The 24,739-nt window shown below is 39.9% G+C and overlaps 2 protein-coding genes across 3 annotated transcripts; both read left to right on the top strand.

Moving 5' to 3' along the window:
* Positions 1–15,406: 15,406 nt before the first annotated feature.
* LOC114366279 (kappaPI-actitoxin-Avd3d-like) lies at positions 15,407–16,444 on the top strand. The gene is made up of 3 exons (XM_028323109.1): positions 15,407–15,508; positions 15,811–15,871; positions 16,191–16,444. The coding sequence occupies exons 1-3, from the start codon at positions 15,448–15,450 to the stop codon at positions 16,321–16,323; spliced, it is 255 nt and encodes an 84-aa protein (XP_028178910.1). The 5' UTR covers positions 15,407–15,447; the 3' UTR covers positions 16,324–16,444.
* A 459-nt stretch (positions 16,445–16,903) lies between these two features.
* PTPMT1 (protein tyrosine phosphatase, mitochondrial 1) lies at positions 16,904–24,654 on the top strand. 2 transcript variants are annotated; one of them, XR_003657016.1, is made up of 7 exons: positions 16,904–17,013; positions 17,096–17,242; positions 17,627–17,707; positions 22,559–22,662; positions 23,446–23,578; positions 24,115–24,336; positions 24,533–24,654. XR_003657016.1 is itself a non-coding variant. In XM_028323105.1 (6 exons), the coding sequence occupies exons 1-6, from the start codon at positions 17,011–17,013 to the stop codon at positions 24,235–24,237; spliced, it is 591 nt and encodes a 196-aa protein (XP_028178906.1). In that variant the 5' UTR covers positions 16,904–17,010; the 3' UTR covers positions 24,238–24,654. The 2 variants fall into 2 exon arrangements, 1 of the variants encoding a protein (XP_028178906.1); XM_028323105.1 differs by having other exon boundaries at positions 24,115–24,654.
* Positions 24,655–24,739: the final 85 nt, after the last annotated feature.

Here is a 24,739-nt window from a genome sequence, read left to right as displayed (position 1 = left end):
CGAACCCGTGTGTCTTGGAATATATCCAATTGAAGAGCAATATTCTTAGCGGTCGGTAATAGAAACAGAAAAAACGTTAATAGAAACACACCTCGTCTATAGGTCGGTAATAGAAACAACTGCTTTTTCAGATTAAATTGCTATTTATTAATTATTACGTGATTAAATACTCATTGTTACTACTTGAATTCAAAGATCACTTCATCATTGTTATAAATAAATTAAAGTTTCTTTTCTATCCCCACGTCTTATATCTAATTTTCTAACGTTTATCCGAAGTGAGCTTAAACTGGCGGTAATAGGCGCATTTACGTTAATTGAATTTACTGATACATTAATTGGGATTGGAAATAAATAGTTGGAATGCTAAATTATATGTTTTGGCATGAATCATGCAGTCATTTTGGGAATGGAAGACGTTTTGGAATGATCTGTAGAAATATATTCAATCCCTTCTTAGATACAAACGAAACCATTCCTTTTACGTTTTTGTGGATTGCAAGGAAACTAATCTTCTGTTTTCTTCTTCTTTTTGGCCTAGATTAAGTCTACTGACTCAAGCGAATCTTAAGTGAGTAAGAATGCTCCATCCATTCATCATCACTTTCATCCAACGAGAGCATTCCAAATAAAAACAAACAGCTGAGTTTAATCTAGATAAAGACTGGCTTCTTTTTTTGTGACTAGACTGGTAAATCTACTTTCAGATCTCGTTTAATTAAAGATCTTCCAGAACACATTAAGTACCTTTCGATTCAACATTCACTGTTTGTTTTACTATCACTGTTACATAAGGCGAGTGGATCTCGCGCGATAATTATCTGGCAACACTAAGTGCGACTGCGATCCCTGACATCGAGTACTTTCACCGCGGTCAAGGCGCGGGCGCGGCCGTCGACCCCGGCTGCACGCAACGAATGCCTTTGCTTGCCAAAATTATTTACGACGGATACGTCATGTTTCGCGCCAAAAGTTTGACAGGCACAGATTGTAAAAGATAGAGTTAAAAAGTTGCAAGATTTTAGTTAGGAGATCAGTTTTGTTATTTTCTTTATCTACTCTTACCATACAATCGTCAATCTTTTGGATGCTTAAGATTGCACATTTGATTTGACATTGCAGAATCACTGCGTGGTGCTACGCTTTTGCCATCAAATTTTTTGCATGGTTTCAGGGTTTCAGGAACCGAACCTGAAATTGGATCAATTTGACCCTTATCGGTTTACATGAACAATGAAGCACCTAATTAAAAGAGTGGTTGGTATAAATAAGTACTTTACAAGAATAATTCAGGCAGGGATGGACCAGTCATTAAAAAGTCAAAAGCTTTGAAGAGAGGGGAAGAGAAACATGTTGCTCAGAATAATAATTATACGAAGACGATGATCCATTGCCTATTTAGGTGGACTCTGATGTAAAGATGTTTAATTTCTAATACTAATAATAACTTATAATGATATAACGACAGCAATGCTAAAACTGTCATGTCAGCAGGTAGCTCTACCGGTGGCCAAAAAGTTTAGTATCGTATCGTAATTAACTCAATATTTATAAGCCTGGCCGCTAGTATCCTACTAGTTTACAACTAGGAAAGTACGTGCCTTGTAATACTACACCCAACCACGCATAATGTGCACGCAGGGTTGCCAAGGATTTACTTTTTTTATGCATAACAAGGCAGATATTTGACCACAATCGCACCTGATGTTAAGTGGGATGCAGTCTAGGATGGTACTTAACTGCCCTGTAAGTGCCTATTCACTCTCGCCTTGAAAACGCCCGGATTATAGTCTATACTGATATACCACATTTTATTGTAATGGTAATGCGCTGCCCGCATCCAGGTACCTACTTCCTACGACCTTCACCAGACCTACTATCCACCTAGTGGGAGGCCTGGCCGGCCTGGCTGATGTCCTGCCCTGATCGCCACTCGAAAACTTTTCTGCCCCAAATAAAAGTTTGTTTACTTAATACCCTTATTAGTAGATTCAAGCAGATCTACTTAGCAGTATATTAAGAATCAAGCAGCGAGGTGTAAAATCTTTCTTCTATGGTCATTCCCTGCCAATGCTGAATCCCGAATCCTGGGCAGGGGGCTGACACTGCGGCGAGTGGAGTGAAGTGATGCCTGAAGTCAAATGAAAGCATGTAAAGCATTTTTTTATCCACAACGAGCAAGCTCTCGGCCTGTATCTCACCTGTTGGTAAGTGATGATCAGACCGAAGGCTTCACCCGGATCCTCAACCACAGAGGAACTGGCTATCTTACCTCTAACTGCCGGAACACAACAATACTGTTAACATAGTTGTTATAGCGACAGCCTTAGGTAAGATGGTGATAGCTAGCCAGGAGGACTTAGAACAGTAGTGGTAGGGCTTACCACCAATCAAACCGAACAGAAAAATCTGCCCCCACTGGGAATCGAACCCGGGACCTCTGCGTCTGAAGCAGGTGGTCTTACCACTAGACCACATGGGCGGTTGAGAATTTTCCGGGAAATACTTAACATCTTTTTCTCTGGCGAAAAGTGTTAGCCTGACTCTTCTACACCTCATGATCCTACATTAAGTAAATGACTCGTAGGGTCTCTGTAAAGAAGAGGTCAGCCCTGTGCATCGCGTTCGTCCCGGTGGCCACAATGCATACGGCGCCCCGCGGCGCGACATGGCCCGCCATTTTTGTGCGTGATGCGCAGGCGCACAGGCAAGCCGTGTTTATTCCCCGATAAACAAACCATAGGAAATTAATTCTGTAATCGATTGTAAGGGCATAATGGGGAAATTGGTTTGGGAAGTCGGGGACACGCACGTATACTTTTTTGGGATTTAATTCTCTAAAGTCATTGCCCTAAGATTTATGTGCATGAGAATTTGCAGTATCAGAAAAATAAACGTTTCCTTCAGGACTATACAGGGTGTTAGGTAAATGGGTATATGAGCCGACACTAGCCCATGTTAACATGGGCATATAAATGGTATGGTGAACACAGAAAATTGATATCTCCATTTTAATTATTTTAATTTTCATACAAATCAGATTTTATAAAATTTATTTTGTATGAAAATTAAAAAAATTAAAATGATGATATCAAATTTCTGACTTCACCATACCATTTATATGACCAAGTTAACATGGGCTAGTGTCGGCTCATATACCCATTTACCTAACACCCTGTAGAGATAAAAAAAAATAAGTCATCATCAAGGCATCAGCGCATGTCAAGGGTCACAAAAGATAAGAAGAACACAAAAATATTACAAGGAGATATCTCCGAAAATACTCGGTATAAAAACACAATTTTTAATCCCCGTGAGAAAAAAATAACATCACTTTTCAATCGGTACAAAATCGGAAACAAAATAAAAAGACAAGCATTTTTTGAGCGATTGGTTACGGCTGTCCGCCGCGAGGAGCGCTGCGGGCGCATCATTTTCGCCTCGGGTTTCCTTTTTCAAAATAATAAAAAATACATGAATGATTCGAAGCCGTATTCTAAAGTAACCGTGAATAAAACGTTTAATGTTAGGCAGAATAAGGACATTCATAAAGTTAAATCAAGTGGATGAATATTATCGAGTCCATTCTTTGACTAAAAAGAGTCATTGAGTTTTATCGGATTCCACTTCTCATATCCCTATCGATATTTTATTTCTTAGTCAATCAAATAGCATACGATTAGAAAACTCTACTTATATTTTCGATTTTTATGATATTTTTTTAATACTTACTTTTTGCAAAGAGGTAGAGTCACACGTTATGTGTTTTTTTATGTATGCCCCCTAGACCTATTAAGTAACATTAATGACAGATTACATTTGACGATTACTTTAGAGTAGGTACGAGAAGTAGAACTTGTGTAGATACCTAAAATATGTAAAAAGTTCGCTGGTAATATGAGTAAGTTCTCTTAAAAATAAATCAGACAAATTGAGTAAGATATAACAAAAGCACTGTTATCGATTTACCTGCACTGTTATTACGGCATACACAAATAAGAGCAAACCCTAAAATATGATAACAAAATAAATAATCGACGGCGCCTGAACGCAGCCGTTCAGTTTGCGCGCGAAATGCTAACATAACCTCAATTTTAGCAGCTAAAACAAAAACATCGCATTAAAGATCTTTAATCTTTAATTCAAGGGAATACAGCTTGAATTGCGGCATTAAATTTGAACATCGGTGCGATCTATTTGTGCAGGTTAAAATAAACAATTGAGGCTGGAAATTGCGCGCGAAATCTGGATAATTTCCTGCTCTCCGTCAACAAACATGGCCGCCACTGAGAGTAATGTGTCGAAATATCGAATTATAACTTGGCATAGGCGTTTTATTGCGTCAGAGCATGCTGGTTCATAATGTGCTCTGACATTTTCGAATTGCATTACAATCAACACAGTCATATTAGCTTAAAATTATGTTGTCAGTGTAAACTCTACAGCTAAAATCTATTTTCAGCTTCTCTATCAAACGACATTACTTTTATTGCATCCATTTTACTGCATGTAGAGTCCACAGAAATACCAAATTGTTCTTTACTACATAACTTAAACAAATTGATTTCAGCTGTAATGTTTAATGTCCAGGTGTCATACAGGGTGCATCATTAGTACCTATCTCTTAAGTATTTATCTGCATTTAGATACTAATCTTCCAGAAGCTTTGCTTTCAGATTCTAATCTAAGAAAGTGACTAGTATTTCCCACGTAGAACACAAATCACTTACCACAGACTTCGACGATGTCCACAGTACATTCCAAGAGTCAAGTATCATTTAATTAAAACAAAAAGCATCTATAGGTTACCCGCAGACGTTAACACCTGCGCCCCAGGTCGGCTCCAAGCAAAAGGTCAATTAGCAGGTCGTATTGTACGACCCCGCCCGCCCGGTGGTGGTTAAGAGACCGTCTACACTTGTTGGCAAACGCTGGTATGAGGAACGCTGGCGGATAATGCATTTGTATTATTTTATTTTGTCACACAAAATCCTATAATTAATAAGTGCCTTCGTTGTTTAAAATTGCCGCATGCATGCAAATTCGAGCAGCGAGCGGTCATATTTTGCGTTCATTTACCCAGGTCACGATCAGTCTGCTGTTAGCGTAATGACTTTTGGACTGTTGACTCCTATTAAGTATTCTAAATAATCACTACGTCTTATTCTTAAAATGTAGAGTAGCTTTTATGTTCCAGCGTTTTTTCATCCAGTGTAAAACCTTCTCACAATCGCGTGTGCTCCGGTAGCGGTTGCGTGCAGAATGCAAATTGCATCGCGATTGCAGCGACCGCCGCGCCCCTGCCACGCCCTGCCACGGGGTTGGTCGCTCATTGCCCCGATAATCTGTGGCAATTACGCCAAATGTCAACTTTTGGCGGGAAATGGAGAAAATGGCGGACTGGAAATCACGCGAGCTGTCAGATTTTTGGCGAGAAACGATGATGGTGAAGTAAAATTTTTCGTGATAAAGACATGCACTTCATGAGGTCAGTTATTATATTTTCTGGATATGCAATATCACAATTTCTTTATTAAAAGCTTAAAAGTTTTTATCCACCCTGTTAAAGTAAGCTTAAAAGCTTTCAGTTAAGTCGGTAGATTTCAGTCATCATGTCAAATGCATATGAAAGATCAAAATTGATACAATGGTAAAATAATATCAGTTTTTATACCAGACGATAGAAGAAGAAAAAGCTTTAGGTAGAATCCAGATCCAGCCTTCTGGCTTGCGAAAACTCGTCCCATAAGTAGCTCTCAGAATACTTTAAAACGAGTAACAGTTGATTTTCAGTCACGTACTGTTAATACCTGTTGTCTGGCCGACCCAAATACATTAAAGTTAAATTAAGTAGGTACCTTATTAAGCATGTGACTACATACATCAACCGAGACCCTGTTATACATTCGCTACTTAAAAATTCAGCTTCGCATACATTAGAGCGAGTTATCCTCAAGCCTATCAGCTCGAAACAAACGACGGAACACAAGGTGGCTGACACGACCCCTGAATACCGCAGATAACGCATCTCGCTCTAATCGAGCCGACCGATCGAAAACACAATACTCGATATCTACCCACCTGCTACACCACTTTCAACCTTAAAACTAAAGGAATAAACCCCAAAGAAATAGAACCCGTTTAGATTTTTCTGAAGCGTTTGAACGGACGACATTCCGTCGAAGCGGACGACTCAATCCAAAACATTTATCTCATATCATAACTCGAGATTTCTGAGCTCGTTAATATTGTAGGTACAAACACCGCGTAACTAAATCAAATTTGGTGGCCGCCACATAAAATAAACTCGTTAGGAATGGGCTGTAATTAATCGGTGGTTACTGAATCCTTTAATGCTACGCTATATTTTTTCATAAAATCAACAATAAGAATGGAAATTCATAAGTACACACTCCTATTTAATCTCTGAATTTTACAAGGCGTAGCCTACCCTGTAGAATACAGGGTAGCCTATTAGTACCATTACTCAAACTCTTTGTAGTATTTATTGAATAATAATATCTCCCAAACTTTTTCAAAAACAATACTATTTCATTAGTATTTTAAACCGCCCAATAATCTTGTAAGACCAAAGTGACATCATCAACATACCCACAGTATTTGTGCCTAACCAGCAGCGCCAAGATTTGGCACGCATCCGTCAATCTGGCCATAGACGCGCATTAGTCAACTGTCAAACGCGCAGCGAGACGTAACACCATCTATTTTACTGTCACCGGGAGCTGTCAAATTAAAAAATGCTCGGGATCAAGGCAAGGACACTCAGAATATTCGGATGCTGACGTATTGTGATAGGTTGGATGGGTTGAATGGAAAAATGTTTAAGGAAAACATATTATTTTGTCCAAAGATTCTTCGGAATGATGACTGGACATCAAGGATGGACATTTAGAATCTTTTTTAAATGAGAACCGTTTAAGACCCTTTAGAACAAGTTTATTTTATTAGCTGATGGTCTGTGAACTGACCGTAATAAACTAAAGCTGATATGATTCTGTAATTTATTTTAGATGTAGTTGTGTAGGTACAATACAACAAAAGTTTGTTATCAAATTCATATAAACCAACACTAATTTCTATTGAAGTAGATCAGTAATTCACAAATTACCAACAAATTCATTTCGGCTGTTATAAAACACATTAAAAGCCTACTTTAGTAGTGGTGATCTATGACGACATCATTATTTTTCCAATGCTCCCAGGCTATTGACAGCTCGTTAGATTTGATTAACTGTCGTGTGGTGACGCGTTGTCAAACCAGTAATAGAGTTGGTGGTTTGTTCTAAATATCCCGGATAATTAATCGTCGTCAAAATGAAGGTACGACGGATGGTCCTGGAGACAGAGTACAAGCAGTTTTAAATACACTCTTCTTCAACAATACCCATTATTTGGGGTCGGCTCTCCTCGTTCTGTTACCTCGTTCTCTACAATTTCTTAATGTTTTTTTTTATTTTTAAATTACGAGTATTACCGACGTATTATAAAAATGGTGGAATCTACAAATGTGGGATCAACCAAGGGACAATAACGAAAGAAAAGCTTAGTTACTTAGTGATAAGTTTTTCAAAGCTAACACATGCAACTTGTCAATTTTACTACAAAATATAATACGAGACTAAGTTTTTAATACCTAGTGCTTACACCGTAAGTTCAGCAATAAATCTAGAATATTTTTCTTACTTAAGCGGACCACTTACAAGAAACAGTCGCCTTTTTATAATGAAACAGTACACCTACGCTAGATAGTACTTTTTGCTTCAAGTGTATTGTGCGTAACTCTTCCGTTAAGCATCGTAATTAATCGTAATACCTTGTTAAATTGTCTAACAGCTACATTAATATTGCTTTTACGGTTGTAATGATACCATAGTAACGTGACTTGATTAATGGATCACTTGATAGTAAAAAACTAATGACTGGAAGCTTTCTACGTTAGACATTAAGGTTTTTGCAAAAAATACTAGGGGTAGTTTGACGACAGAAATTATTGGTCACACACTTTAAGTAATACTTATGATCAGTAGGTAAGCCCTTTATCTATAGCCCTACCTATGTATATTGTGTACCTGCTACGCTCACTGATTTACTTAATAACTAACGTTAAGCTTCATAAATTCTAAAACCACTTTTTTCATAAACTTTTGTAGTAAAGTCACTAGCTTTTGTGCTTTTGTAGGTAAAAATATGTTATTGATTGTTAAATTTAATTATTTCTCAGAATTAAATCAAATCTTAATTGAACGTCATCTTCAATTAAGATTTGATTGGCGACTGCATGGTTGGTCATTTACACACCTCAAAAAAATTAAATATTTTACTAACGCGCAAAAATTTAAATGGCATGTTTTCAAAATTTTGCTTCCTGTCCCCTAACCTAACTCCTCGTATCGTTCATCAAGTTGATAAACCGCGGTTAAAAATGGTACAAACAGACCTCGCAGACAACAATGGCGGCCATTTGAATTGAATCCTCTTTCGCATATCTAAACTTCAAACGTCCAGAAAAAATGGGTGCATCCTACCTCTTAATTTAAATGCAACTTTGGGTTAATTAATCTAAACGCTGCAATCACTGGAGTTTTTCTTTGTCAGGAAACAATGAGCGGGTGTCTTTTGTTTTGGAGTGATTAGTGTTTTTTATAGAAAAGGGGGCAAGACTGATGGGAAGCGATCACTGTTGCCAATTAACAATTTGGGGACAACATTATACAATCAGGAAGGTTCCCAAGGTACTGGAAATCGAAGCTTACTAATACTAATGCCCGTACTTATAAATCTCTGTACGTTTGAAATTCAAAAATTCAAAAAGATCATGCAATGTATTTATGTATTATTCTTTGCTCGTAATAAAATGACGATTTGAAGCAGGCACTTGGCAATAAACTACACATTATTAACTTGATTCAAAAGTTAAAGTCAAATTACCACAAAGCTTACAATATGCCAGAAAGACCCAAGACTGTTTATGAAGCGACAATTTTAAAATTAGGTCTACGTAGAGTCACTTTCATAGTTCAACCGCCCAAAACCTTCAAAGCCTTACTATACTTGATCCTCTTTTTAAAACTTACAACTTTGGAATACCTAATACCTACATAAGTATTAAAATAATGATAAACCCTTCGACAAACGGGCAGCGTAATTAAGAAGAGTAATGGCGGCGGCAGGTGCGCCTGCGCACTCCGAATATCCGTTGGAGATTAGTACAAACGACAGCACATCAATCCTTTTTGTTATATAAAATAGCACCTTAATACAACTACATAGATGACAGTGTGTAAGTTGTGTAACTTGATGAGCGAGTGGTGGGTCATCATCGTCAGTTGGAAGCAGTTAAAATTGCGCAAAAAACTACGGCAAATAAATGGAAAAATTACGGTTTGTACAAAGTTTACATAAGTAGGTGTTACTGACTCGTAATGTAATTCAAACTGAAATGTTGATTTTTACATGATTGTTTATCATCTTCAGTTAAGGATACCTATCCTATGCAGTATGCTTCTCTGTTTTTGGCTACCTATTTATGGATAGCCACAAAATAATAGGTAATCCTGTTATGTCACTCACTATGATATATCCAACCATTTTTTTCCTGTAACTGTTCCTTTTCCCTTCATGAGGATACCATTCTACAAGTGTGTCTACCTCCTGCCTACAGTGAAATACCTTTTACAGTTTTACTACAGTCCTATTAGCCCATATGCCTCTTCTTGTATCTGTCATAGGCTATGACAAATAGAAGAAGAGGCACACGGTGGAAAAGCCAAAACTTTAGGGACCTTTGGCACCCTTTGATTTAATTTATGGAACCGTAACAAAATTAATAAGTCAAATCTATAACACAAAATATTGCCATCGACCAGCCATGATTCTACCCGTTCATTTTGTCAACACGGGGCGTTCCTTCGCCGCAATTGGTACACACATGTCCCATAAAAACGCCATGGATCTACCCTGCACCAAAACATCTGACTCATCCCTCTGCCTTTTGTTTTAAGGCCGAATATTCCTAATAGGAGCACTGTACATGACCACATGTGCACAAAAATATTTCTACATCGTTAAGATCGTAGAGTTAGAGGTTACTTTGTGTGTGTTCTGGACTGTACGAGGGCGGAGGCCCATGGTAATTACTCGCAGGTATTACGGGGTAATTTATGGCGTTAGTTCAGCTAAACACACTAATACAGGTTTCGAATTAAGTTGTTGCTTACTTAGGAGGAGTGGAATAAGACCGATTTTGACGTATACGAATGAGGTATTGATATACGCATCCTATGTTTATGGACGACGTTAATTAGGTTTGGACGTGTTTATATCAAACATCATTGGTTTAGCTGTCTTCCTGATTGTTATTTAAGAGAGGTATTATGGAAATCAGAGGCAGTCTCACAACCACAACTTCTTCTGGTTGGTAGCAATTTATTGCCAATAATCATCTGTCAAAATAAAAACAATCGTTATTGGTTTGATCGGTACTATTGATTTTGTTTGTGTTTTATTTTTTAATGGGGATATCTCTAGGTTCACTCTATTGATAGAGCAACTCAAATCAAGTGGTTGGACTTGGAACTCACCAAATGGTAATAAAAATGTGATATTTAAATCCCTAAAGTAGAGATGCGCTTGTGAATATATCCGACACCTAAGACTACCCTTTTTAATTGCGAAATATTACGGTAATCTATCAAAAAACCATCTGCTATTTTGCTGTCAAAACCTAGTAATTTAAAGCGTGTTGAAGCAGTAGCTGTTATAATATCATCTACTGAAAGGAAAGCAAAAAATATTGTGGTTATTATTTTAACCTATGATTATTATACAAGTAATCTAACGTAACATGAATTAGGTACACGAGCTTGAATGTCAATAAATAAGTAATTGGTAAAACTTCAAGCTATAGACGGCAAATGGGTTGTAAAATGAACTCTTATAAAGCCTAGAGTGGCACTTGGTTCAGTTTCTTCTACCCTTAGTGATATTTACAGCTATGAGCTGTTACGGAAACAATGTAGGACCTAAAACCACATTCTGAACCCCTAAAACGCTACTGTACAGCTAAAAGTTGCAAAATAGGCTGCTATTTCATATTGGACAGTCATTGGACAAAATGCACTCCTTGAACGTCCTTATTATGAATATTACTTTAAATGCAAATTGCAACTTATCACCTTTTTATCTCCATCAGTCGCAGTATCTTAATTGTTAATAGAAATGCTATTTTTAATTCAATAAGCATCTGTCCAATGACTCAACGAAATGCCCCTAAGCCTAGGCGCAGACAACCGACTTTAAGTTGGCCGATAGTTGGGTCAGGCTGTTAATCACTATCAGTATGTATGAAAGTGCGAACATTACACCGTTTGGTATCGGCCGATTCTTCTTACAAATTAAAATTGGGTCCAACTATCGGCCAACTAAAAGTCGGTGGTCTACGCCTAGGCTAAGTGTCCAATGACTGGAATTTTACCTATTTAACTCAAACAAGTAATAGGTATATTTTCTGAAAATAGACTTTTCAAAATATTTTAGACATGTATCATCCATCACCAAAAATGACACGTCCATGACTCTACAAATGCTGAACTAACTTACGCTCCCAGCGAGAATCGAACCCGCACTCAGACCGTTTCTAACCTTCCTTAAGTTTAGGCCGGTCTGCTTTTTAAATTAGGCCTGCTATCTGGTGACATCTGACCACGGGACTGAACGCATTGTATGCAGATGCGCTTGCGCACATTTGCATCAACTTTCGGACGGGGATTTGCAAATACCCTCCACCTAATTATACATAAGAACACGTGTGCACGCCCAGGTATTAGGCTGATAATCCATTCATGGAGATCTATGGTTAAGTTAAAATGTAGAGATTAATAATGGCATGAAATAATGCTCTGTAACCCGCGATAAATGTGTGGTACTAAAACTCATTTATTTTTGCAAATAGGCTTTAAAAAGCACTTTTACACGTCCCAGTATTAACCCTATCACTGCTTCGGGACAATAAATGGGCCAGTGCTGAGAAGAAGCAGCGCAAAAAACTCACGTCACTATTGTCAGTTTTTGGACAAACAAACTATCAGTGTCATATCTCTCATATTTAACTCTGCAATAAAAAATAGGTTTAATGAAATTACTAGAGATAATGAAATTTTGTTGTTTGTAAGATTGCCAGTCTCTACATTGACGAATTTATACAGCTCTTACGCCCGTATTCACAAACATTATTATGAGGTCTCACAGTGCGCGTGGACGCACAGGGTGACACACGAACCAATCACAGAGCTTTATTCAACGCTGTGCGTTCGATTTGCCGCTTCACTTAAGCAAGCATCGTTTGTGAATACGGGCGTAAAGCTCTAACGCCTTGTTGATGCAGTTGTTGTTCACCCAGAAGTGAATTTTTGGCACTTCTTAGAGGGAGCTTTTATACAGCAGTAGACTGCAACTACCTACTAGACTAGAATTACAGGTGTGATACGAAATGTAGCCGATATACGCTGATTATGATAATGAATTTAACCATAAAATTCGATTCAATATTGGAGGTAGAGACGTGGCTTGCAAAATAATAGTTATAGTAGCTTAATGTCGCAAGTAACTTAATAAGTACTTATCTGCTTTAACACTCACATTTAAAGCAAATAAGCGATAAAATATGAAGCATATAAAGTTAAAAGATCATATTTCCGAGAAATCTCGCGATATAACCGCAGTTATCTGCCTTCATTTTCAATAATAGAAACAATAGCCTCCTACGAGCATTGTTCAGCCACAATAGCGCGGCTTATTACGCAAACGCTCGTTAACGTCTTGAACGACCCGACACTAACTTTATCAACCCACGTCAGTATCTACCGATCTCAGAGTCGGCCCCGCACAATCGCCAAAAAACAAAAAACAACACCCAGATGAATATCTGCGCGCCAAAAAGTTAAACCGAATGATATGACGTTTCCCGCGTTCCTTTTTGAAATGCCCGCGAATTGTCAACCATAGACAACGGCCCATTTGAATACGGACGATTTGAATATAAAGGTCGGCGATTGTCGTCGCCATATATCAACCGGAGGCTTTAAGTCTCGCGAACGCTTTTTGGACACAAATAAGCGTCTGGAGGGTTTGATGTTCGACAGGAGACGCATAATATGGTTCGATTTAGACTCGACAGGCCTTACAGACGCGGACGTTCGCAATAGTTCGCTGAAATACGTGAACGGGCGCGAATGTCCAACCGTTATGTAAATGACTATTTTAAGTGCCGCATTAAAATAATCATTTAAAATATTTATAGCGTGTAAACGCCGATAGTAAGGCGGTAGACACCCACGACAGAGCGCTCGTATCGTCGGACGCCATATTTCATTTGGCCACAATTACAACCATTAAACGGGGCGCAACTCTTTGATATTCCCTTTTTATTTATTGTAGCAAACTTATTAGGATACTGTGGCATTAATGATGACAGATGAGGCCGGGTATCGCGGCTTAATGCGTTTTATGTCGGTCCCGGATCAGTGTAGTTGTTCGAAAAAAACGAATTACGTAAATTATTTAGTATCGGAACATAATCAGGGAATAGCCTGTCGATAAAGACGGCCCTAAAATAAAATACAGTTTATGTGATGTTACTATTTATAGTGTGAAGTTGAAGATAAACAATGTAATTTAGAAGATTTTAAGACGTTAGACGCGATTCGAATTGGTTTAATAACCGATAACTATTACATAAATGAGTTTTATAGAGTATTTAATGATCCTTCGTAAAGACCAATAAAATCAGTCACAGAGATATTTTTGATTATGCCCAATTCATTATTAATAACCTATGTTTTTCAAACTCTTCTTGACACAATTTCGTCTATCTCAGTATTTATATGTTATTAGTTTCAATTAAATAAGCCGCTATGTCATTTGTGATACAAAGTGCGGTTAAAAATGTCGCAGATAACACTATCTAAGGTTCAGAGGCCGCTAATTGAAAAAAAAAAGGATTTATGTTCGCTTCCTACACTGCTATCTTAATGCTCATTGAAAACATGCAACTATTCTTTTTGTTAACACCAGACAAATGTCTCGCATTAAACGTCCAAATTTAATTATCAACTCATTTATTTTGGAACGCTGACCCCACATTTACTGGGAATCTTAAAAAAGACGATTTATTCACTTCTTTTTCTCAACACGACAAAGTGAGCCCCGTATGTTTTGGTTTCGAAAGAGTCATAGACAAATTAGCACAGATCGAATCTATTTCGAATTTGAATAGCGAACGCGGCGAACGGAAACACGTTGTTTTTACCGCGTTTTAATTAAATTTGAATTCGGAATGTCGTGTGGCGCGCGCCCCCCGCCGCGGTTACAAATGGCTCCGATACATCACCCCGATGATATCTCTTTCAATTTTTGAAAGCAACTCGGTCGGCTTGGGCACCGAATTAATAAATGGTGGACGTAGAATAAAATTAACCCCACAAGGTGAACAAGGTGAAGTATTAGAATACGATACGAGAGAGTTGAATTACTCAATGACATCAATTGACATCTTTTGGAAAAAAGCTTTTCAGTTTTCTTAAAATGACGACGTAGACAAACCGTTTGTTAGGTAGTTACTTACTAAATTGTGTTTATTTTTCAGTTGTGTGTGTTCTTCCTAAAAATCGAACCCAGACCCTCCGGGTCAAGAAAGACTGTCTCTAGCTACTGGTCCACGGAGGTGAAGTTTGTAGTAGGTCTAGCTAGTGGTAAGACCACCTGCTTCAGACGCAGAGGTCCTGGGTTTGATTCCCAGTGGGGGCAGATTTTCCTGTTCAGTTTGGTTGGTGGTAGGGCTTGTTCTAAGTCCACCTGGTTAGCTTCCACCATCTTATCTAAGTCTGTCGCCATAACAACTAATCTTAACAGCATTGTTGTGTTCCGGCAATTAGAGGTAAGATAGCTAGTTCCTCCGTGTTTGAGGATTCCGGGTGAAGCTCGCTTCCACCTTGAGCCTGATAATCACTTACCATCAGGTGAGATACAGGCCAAGAACTTCCTCGTTGTGGATAAAAAAGGCACTTACCTAATGTTGAAATAAATTCGAACTTGGTATGCACCATTATTGTCAGTAGAGTTTTCTGGTCCAACTGGGTTAGACAAATACGAGTTAATGTTGTTTTAGTTTTTTATTCATAGATTTGCCTAATTACCTAGTAAAAAAAATATACAGTATTCAATCTGACTTAAAAATTGTTTACATTATACTGGAATTTTCCGTCACACCTACTTATTATTTGTGTTTTCAATTACATCAGTTCAATATAAAACCAATTAGGTAACTTGACTAAATATTTGAATCATTTAATAGATAAGGTAATAGATTCTTAATGTTTTACTCCAAATATTTAAGGCTTGCTTGTTTTTTTCCTGCCCACTGCAGACAAGATGGCGAACAGAAAACTTTGTGCGCTCGCGGTGTTGTTAGGGCTGGTATCGTTAGTTTATGGTGAGCAATTTACTTGTTATAAATATTTAAAACCCATTAAAAATCTTAACTTTCTCTACTTTTAATGTTAATTTTAACACCTGCACTTGTCACGACTGTTGTCGTGCTGATCATCCGATAACCTGAATGCTATCAACAGGCCGTACCTATTATCACCTTTTGGCATTTAACAACTTCGGATAGTTTTAAAACTCTACATCTACAGTTATTGTTTATCCCTTAAAATAAATCTCACCCGAATCAAATCCTTTGCATAATATCTTGAAACTATTTTTATACTTACAGTAACAATGCATTTACAGGAATCATGAGCGATTGTGAACTACCGAAAGATAAAGGGTCATGTGATGGGCGGTATCGGAGGTAATTAAAAATAATACAGCTTGCTTTATTTCTTCCTTAAATAACATTCTTAAATATACAACACCTAGAAACAGTACAGTTTAAGCTAAGTAGTCCATAACAAAAATGACTTTAATCGTAGTGACGCCTGATAGTATGCATTAGCAAAGTTTCTTAGTTTCTTTGTTCATTTTGTTGCGGTAATTGCTGCTATAGGCGTTCACGCCGGATTAATACTGTTATACGTGTGAACCGAAAACGAATTAATCTGGATGTAACACTTTATTACTGGACTATCTGCATTATATTAACTAATAAATAATTATAAATCTAATTCCAGCTACTATTTCGACATGAATAGCCGGGAATGCAGGCGATTCATTTGGTCAGGCTGCGGAGGCAACGGCAACAAATTCTTCACCCTGGATGAGTGCCAGTTCGCTTGCCACTACTACATGCGCCTCAAACCGTAACTGCCAACACAACGAGCTTGCTAAGCACTATTAGCCTGTTGCTATTTTGTCATTGTTTTAGATGATTCTCGGACAGACGTATTGACATTATTGATTTCATAAGTAAAGTATCTTTTGATTATGTGCATTTTCATTATAAAATAGCTCTGACTCCTTTACTCGCCTAATATCCTAATAATAAAATCATTAAAGTTTCCCAGCAAAAGACTATGATAATTTACGAATAGGTATAAGAAATAATATTACACTCATTAAACCATAACATTTCGTGAAACTACAAACCAAGAAAGTATTAGTAATGACTATTAATAAAGGGACTATTGAGAACCCTACATAACCCTAACAATGCCAACAATCGGAAATTCGACCAAAAACTATACAATATATAAAGCAATAATACAAATTAAATAAATTTTAGAATTACTATTTAAATAAAGACATCTCATAAAGTTTTGAAAGTGAATCGAATACTAAGTAAACATATTCGATTAACAAAAATTAAACTCTGAACGCACCTATAAAAATCCGATTACAGTGATTTTGGTGGACCGTAGCTATATTTGACATTGACAGTCGTTTGACATTTCCATTCTGTCAATGTCACAGACAGCTGATTCGGTCGTGCTCTGGCTCGTCTGACGAAGCCAAATTAATTCGAATCCCCACCACGTAAAACCAGCTTTCACCATGGTATCCGCTTTGTATCATCATTATTTCTCCGTGCGATGCGGCCTCGGCAGGTCTAGAACTAATATAACTGTACTTTCGATAGGGAACGGCGATGTTTGCTCGAGTGACTTTTTACCCCACGTTATTCTACAATGTGATGATGGAGAAGATCACCAGCCGGCGTTGGTATGACAGGATAGATGACACAGTCATCCTCGGCGCGCTGCCTTTCCAGGGAATGACCAATAAGGTGATGATTTTAGGTTATTTACTTATCCTTAAGTTGGGCCAACTGGACTAGTTTAGTGAACTTTCACGAAATTTTCGTCAATGAAATGTTGTGCCCTTAATAATTTTGACCAATAAAACTATGTTTCACTCATGTTATAACTTTATTAGATCAGATACTTCATTCAAACTTCAATGTTGAGACAAGAAATTAACAACAATGGGTCAGAGGGTATATGACATTATTTTCTTCAAAGCTTTTACAATTAAAATTAATTTCATGTTATATTATTAAGCTGAAATTTAAAAACAGAATGCCATTATTGGATTTATTTTTAAGGTCATTCTTTCTTGTAAGTAATATTTCAGCACAACAAATAATTTATTTAATCTTTCTCTCTACCAGTTAAAAGAAGAGGAAAACTTAAAAGGAGTTGTGTCTATGAATGAGTCCTATGAACTGAAGATATTCTCCAATGATGCACAGGTGAGTGCAATTTCAATAATTAGAAATTAAAACTCATGTTCAGTTTATGTAGCCCTTCAAGTAATAGGGAATCGCGACACAACAGAAATCAATTGTTACTGCAGTCTCATGCGACTGTTTGGGAAGTTCAACTACTGAAATCAATTCTCCCATGAAAAGTCAAGATAATTCATATTAAAAATGTTACAAATTGTTTAAAAAATAGCAGTAGTTAAAAATCCTCTAAAAGTCTAAAGCTTTTACAGCTAAAGTGTAAGTAGATGATGCAGCACCAATATCTTGTTTTCTTATATTAGACTAGCGGCCGCCCGCGACTTCGTACGCGTGGATCCCGTTTTACCCCCTTCATCTATCTTACGCGGTTTAGATTTTTTCATACAAATGTTTTTTCCCGCTAACTCCCGTTCCCGTGGGAATTTTGCAATATCCTGTTGTAACTAAGCTTTTTAAGTTTACTAACGTACCTGCATGCCTTTCAAGCGTCTAACTTAAGCGGTTTAGATTTTTCATACAAAATGTTTTTCCCACTAATGCCCGTTCCCGTGGGAATTTTGGGAATTCCTTGTTGTAACTAAGCTTTAAGTTTATTAAGGTACCTACATGCCAAATTTCAAGCGTCTAACTTAAGCGGTTTAGATTTTTCATAGAAAAGGATTTTCCCGCGAATTCCAGTTCCCGTGGGAATTTCGGGAATTCCTTGTTGTAACTAAGCTTTAAGTTTACTAAGGTACCTGCATGCCAAATTTCAAGAGTATATCTTACGCGGTTTAGATTTTTTCATACAAATGTTTTTTCCCACTAACTCCCGTTCCCATGGGAATTTTGCAATATCCTGTTGTAACTAAGCTTTAAGTTTACTAAGGTACCTGCATGCCAAATTTCAAGCGTCTAACTTAAGCGGTTTAGATTTGTCATACAAAAGGATTTTCCCGCTAATTCCCGATCCCGTGGGAATTCCTAAGTATCCTATAACCTGCCCAGGAGTATGAAGAATAATTGTACCAAGTTTCGTTAAAATCCGTCAAGTNCCAATAAGAGGAAGTATCAATTAAATCATTAACACTAGAGTACACGCGTGGACTACTATAGTAGACCAGGGTAACATTTTACGCTATAACTTTTTGAAAACTTGCGCCAGAGAGCTGGCATTCCAGGAAAGCCTCGTTTACTAAATTTGTCAGTAAGCCAGTAAAGCTTGGGTCGCTAGAGTCTGCGCACTTTTCTAAAATTGGCCGTCAAAAATACGGGTCTACTCAAAAGCCCGAAATCACTCGACAAAAAAATTATGAAAGACTTGTAACAAATGAATTTACACCGTGTACCAGGCAGTAGAAAGTCATGAATACTATGACAGATAAAAAACTAATCATATTTTATCAGTCAAATTGTTTTTGTTAACATTGGTCTCAGAGTGCAATTTTGGTCCAAAAAATTTACAACTTTTAAATCTGTTTATAATGTTTGATCCCAAATAGTTATATAAAGAAACTTTGATTATAAAATAACTATAATAAACACTTTTATCATTAACATAGTAATTCTATTCATAATTTGCTTATAAACTGATTTACAGTGATTTTAAATTGGCTTACCAGAGTAGGCCGCGCGTGTATTCGTGTAAAAAAAGGGGCGCGTGTACTGCAGTGTTAAGTCTGTTGAGTTTGCTATATTTATGATGGTCAGCAAATTGAAGTACACGGAAAAGATACTTGTCACATAAATATTGGCGGCGTAATTTCACTGGGGGCTCAACACATTCAGCTTGCAAGGCATTAATTGGACTCGATTTCATAGCACCAGCTATAATCAGGGCCGGATTAACCATCTCGGGGCCCCTAGGCACAGCTCGTTTCGGGCCCCCCTTTTTTTGTCGCGGAGGAAATGCTTTGCGCACCGTCACCACTGCCGGGGGACAGGGTGGTGTGTGGGACTCCCGGCGCCCTAAAAAGATCGCTGCTCCGTCCTGAAAAGGACGAGGTATACCCACTAAAACCTCCGCGGCGTTCCGTCATCGCCAAAGTGGGGGTGTCGCGAGTATCCGGCCGTAGCCTTAGACTTCCGCGACACCACCGGCGACAGTTCGCCTACACGGCGGACCCTACACGCCCCCCTTGTGGGGGTCTGACGGGAATGGCCCGAAACGCCAAGCCGTTCCCGACAGACGGAGGTGACAAGAGTGCCCCCGCACCCCCGGCCTGCTGGCCGCCACCTGGGGGCAGAGTAGAACGGTCGTACAACCGCCTTCTCCACCCTCTTCTCCGCCTGCGGAGCGATGAGGCGAGAGGATCGTTCTCCCGCTCGCGCTCCGCTGCCTCCTTCTGAAGGATGACCTCTTCGCAAAAGGAGGCGACCACCTTCCAGCATCCTTCACTTCCCAGAATGGCGTTGACCAGGCTCGGAAGTGAAAGATTCCGGCCCACGACCAGTGAGGACACGGCGCTGCTCCTCCCAGCCTGTGCAGACCGCGAGGGTGTGCTGCACCGTGTCATCCGCCGCGCCGCATTTGTGGCACAGCGGGGATTCCTCTCGCCTGATTCTATGCAGGTACAAACCGAAGCAGCCATGCCCGGTCAGCACCTACGCCAGACGGAACGTGAGGAACCCGTGCGGTCGTTCCAACCATTGGTCCAGAACAGGACCAATGGCGTCCAGAGTGCGGCGGCCAAACTGCGCGCGAGTCATGTCTTCCTTCCAGCGGTCGATCATGATCTCGCGCTCTTCCTGCCTGACGGCGCCGCCCCGGTCCGGGACCGGGCGCTTTCCACGCGCCTTCTGGTCTGCCATCCAAGTGATAGATGACAGACAAGCTTCTAGCTCCCAAGGAGGAGTACCAGCGAGGACGCATGCCGCAGCGTGCCCTACCGTGCGGTAGGTCCTTCCGACCCTCTGCGCTATGGCCCGCTGGGGTCTGCGCAGAAGGGCAGCTTTCTCCCTCTTGTTGAGTGCGTCCGCCCAGATTGGGGCGCCATACAGCGCCATGCTCCTCAGAACGCCGGCATAAAGTCGACTACACCTCGTTTGTGGCCCTCCCAAATTCGGGAGGAGCCAACTCAGTGCGCCGGCTGCTTTGAGGAGGCCACCTCCCGTCAAGCGTGAGGCCCAGATATTTCATCTGGCCTTTGACGTCAATCCTAACGTCCTCAACCACAATGTGGGCGTCGGAAGGGGCGCGCTGGCGAGGCCCCGGAAAGAAGAGGGCCTCAGTCTTCTCCAGCGCGACTTTCAGGCCGAGGCGTCGTATTCTGCGAGCGACTAATGTGCCGCCCGCCGATGCCAGCCGTGCCGCGGCCCCAAATGTCTTCCCCGGGTAGTGACCAGAGAGTCATCCGCATAGCATATTATGACACTCATGCCCGCGAGAAGGACGCCCCGGAGGAGCCAGTTGAAGCCTAGGTTACACAAGAGTGGACCGAGCACCGAACCCTGCGGAACCCCGCTGGCTACGCCGCGCCGTTTGAGCTGGCCGTCTCTATTAACATACAGGACTTCGCGGTCCCGTAAGTAATCGGCCAGCAGCGCTTAAAGGTACTGAGGCACTCTGTGATGTTGAAGTGCCTAGATCGAATGATACTGCCAACACACCCTCACCCCTCTCCCTAGCCTCCGCAGTGAGGCTTTTTAGCCTCTAAAGGGCATCGACCGTCGACCTGTCATGTAAACCAAAGCAGTAATGCCAACGTTCTACCGTCCCCCAGCAACGCCCTAGGCCGAGGTCCGAGCCCCACTCGGGGGCGCCCTTAGGCTCGTTGCTTAAATTTTGAGGTTGAGAGCCATCTGCGCTCACCTATTGTCCGGTGAAGCTGAAAAAGCCGCTCACGGCTATCAGCATAGTCCGTCCGAAAAAAAAAAAAAAAACCAACGTTACGAAAATGAATTAGGTTCCACAATATCGAAATATGACGATTGAATATGTAACCCAAAATAAGGCGAAGTTTTGAGGTGGTTTGAGTTTTGTTGCATAAAAATAATCTTAAACTTTTTTTTTTTTCATTTTTTAATCGGGAGTGCTGGGCCCCTGGTCATAGTGGGCCCCTAGGCACTGGCCTAAAGTGCCTTATGGATAATACGGCACTNTGAATGAACTATAATAATTGCTTTTGCATTTGAAATAGTATGATTTTATACACCTACGAGTACATCATAAAATATTCATAAGACACGATAATTCTATTAAACATTAATGGTACCTAGTACCTAGCCCCTACATAAAAATTTACTATAAAAAAGTGGTCTACATAAAATTTATTGTTATATGGTCTTATGCAGTCACTTAGGGTTTGATGGGTTAAGAGCTGTATGTTTTTATTATCATGACAAATGTAAGGCTTAGTACAAACCGAGTCAATTTTAAAATATAAAAAATGTATGCTATTCTAAATACAAAGCTTGTCCAGTTGAAATTGAGCAGTTTTTAAAGGGGATTGTAAATACATACTTCTCAGTGCGGGCAGCGCAGGACCGTGCATTGTGGAAAGCCTTGGAGGAGGCCTTTGTCCAGCAGTGGACGTTATTTGGCTGAAACGAACGAACGAACGAACTTCTCAGTATAATTCCCATCCCATGTACCTACACTAATTGTTTATGTCAATTGCAACGTAAAGCACAAACATTAGTTAACTTGCATCATCAATTTACAAGTTTACACGTGGTGTAGGCTGTGCTTGCACATCACACAATCAACTGCAATGGATATAATATTTTATTCTAATAGAATCCCATTCCCATATCATGATTCTTCCATCCCATCTTACTCACAAATGAAAACCATTCATTACAACTATGAACTCTAGGAAGAAACCCTGTTATGATATTTTCTGTCACACGCCATTAACTTCTGCCCGTTAACTTTAGAAATGGCGGGAACACGGAGTCGAGTTTCTTCAGCTGGCGACTACGGACATCTTCGAGACGCCAGACCAGGAAAAACTGTACGAAGGAGTCAAGTTTATCAATAGGTAATCTCTAATACACATTTACTCATTATCATCTGAGCCCCGATTACGGTAACTTTTAACGTCTCCAATCCAGACACGCTTCTCGATTATGCGATACGATTGGTCGTTCAACAGTGTACGTCAGCTGTTTTGACCAATCGTATCGCAGAATCGATGAAACGCGTCTGGATTGAAAACGTTAAAAGTTACCGTAATCGGGGCTCTGGTCATTTAAGTCTTAACTGCAGTAGGACGAAGAAAGTAAGCCTTCTAATTTACCAGAGGCAATGGAGGATGTTTGATGTTTCCCTGTGGTTGCCTTTTACGACATTCCCACAGGTGGTACCTGGGCACTTAAGGATCAATGGTGGCCCTTATCATTTGGAAAAAGGTCTTTTGAGCAGATGGGGGACACCTCGGTCGCGGGGCCCTAGGCATGTGCTCAAAGTGCCCAGTGGGTAAAAGGGTCCTCCTGCCCATACTATAGAGTACCTTAATAGTAACAGAAGGATCAATGGCAATGATAATTGTAGTGTTTGTGTAGTGTTTGTATCTACGTACTAGATAGATACAATACGCTGTCTCACGTACTCAAGTGATAGTCAGTCACGTGACGTCGTTACGAGTGGGACGAGTCAGTCGTACGGCAGACGCCGGCGAGTACGGACGTGCCGCAGTGAGACGCTTGGTGTGACGGTGAGCCAGTGTGCACATTTAGGTACACTACAATAATGTTGATGTGCCTGTTTTGGTTCTTCTATTCAGCAGAATTCAATAGATTATACAGTTCAACTCTCGTATCAGGTTCCTCCCGGTTGGCGCGAAGTTAACCGGCGTGTCGACTGAGGCGGCGCAAGTGAACAGCGGCAGCGTGTACGTGCACTGCAAGGCGGGCCGCACGCGCAGCGCCACGCTAGTCGGCTGCTACCTTATGCTGGTGAGAAGATCATGCATGCACGATTGCTGTTATGGCGGAAAACCTGTTGTATTTTCAGTAGTGCAAATCAAATCAAAATTATCTTTATTTGTTTAGACTAATTAAATTAGTACTTGCAAATCGTCAAATGCTCTTAAGGAGCCTATACATGTCTCATTCTTTTTTTGCCACTTTTTTTGACACATAGTTCGTCGTGAGTTCGTTTTAACCAAAGGACCGCTAGACAAAGGCTTCCCTCAAAGATTTTAGCAACAACCGGTCCTGCGCTGGATGGATGCGAGATTCAAGTGTTTCCTGCAACCTTTACCCGATCGTCGGTCCACCGAGTGGAAGACATGCCGATTGCATCATCCGACCCGTGGTCGCTACTCAACAACTGCCCCAATGACCTAAGATTTCTACGAGCTTTATACCCCGCCCACTGCCTCTCACGAGGTTTGACAACTCTGTGGGCTGTGAAGGTTATTTAATAATAGTCATAATCCATGATAAGTTATCGAAAAATCTTTATTCTAACTAGGTAATTTTATCCGCAGAAAAACGGGTGGTCTCCGAAAGAAGCGGTTGAATACATGCGCGAGCGCAGACCACACATCTTGCTGCACACCAAGCAGTGGGAGGCGCTTAGTATATTCCACTCGCGGCACGTCAAGCCCTAGCCTTACGGTAGGCCGCGGTCTGAATGCCAGCGGGACAGTTTATTGCTGAATTTTATAAACGTAAGATTTTTATCGATACTTATGACAAATGTGTGCCACATTCCTATTCCATTCATTGTTACTTTCTTCCATATTGTATGAAATCTGAATTTGACAAACATGAGCTTTTTATCGATAGGACAAAATGTGCCTAGCCTTACGGTAGACCGCGGTCAGAATGCCAGCGGAGCAAAGTTCATTGCTAAATTTTATAAACGTAACATTTTTATCGGTACTTATGACAAATGTGGCACACATCCCTATTCCATTCTTTGTTACTTTCCTTAATGTATGAAATCTGAATTTGACAAACGTGAGCTTTTTATCGATACGCAAATGTGGCACACAACCCTATTCCATCCATATTTCCTCTTGTAATATACAAAACAAAGTAATTTTCAATATTTTCAGTTTTTTTTTAATTGAAATAATGTTATGTAAGTAAGGTTGACTTTGCTTTGTT

Source organism: Ostrinia furnacalis, unplaced genomic scaffold (genome assembly GCF_004193835.3).
Source record: "Ostrinia furnacalis isolate ACB-3 unplaced genomic scaffold, ASM419383v2 OfSCF0606, whole genome shotgun sequence".
Classification (NCBI taxonomy): domain Eukaryota; kingdom Metazoa; phylum Arthropoda; class Insecta; order Lepidoptera; family Crambidae; genus Ostrinia; species Ostrinia furnacalis.
This window is presented reverse-complemented; position numbering and strand designations above follow the sequence as displayed.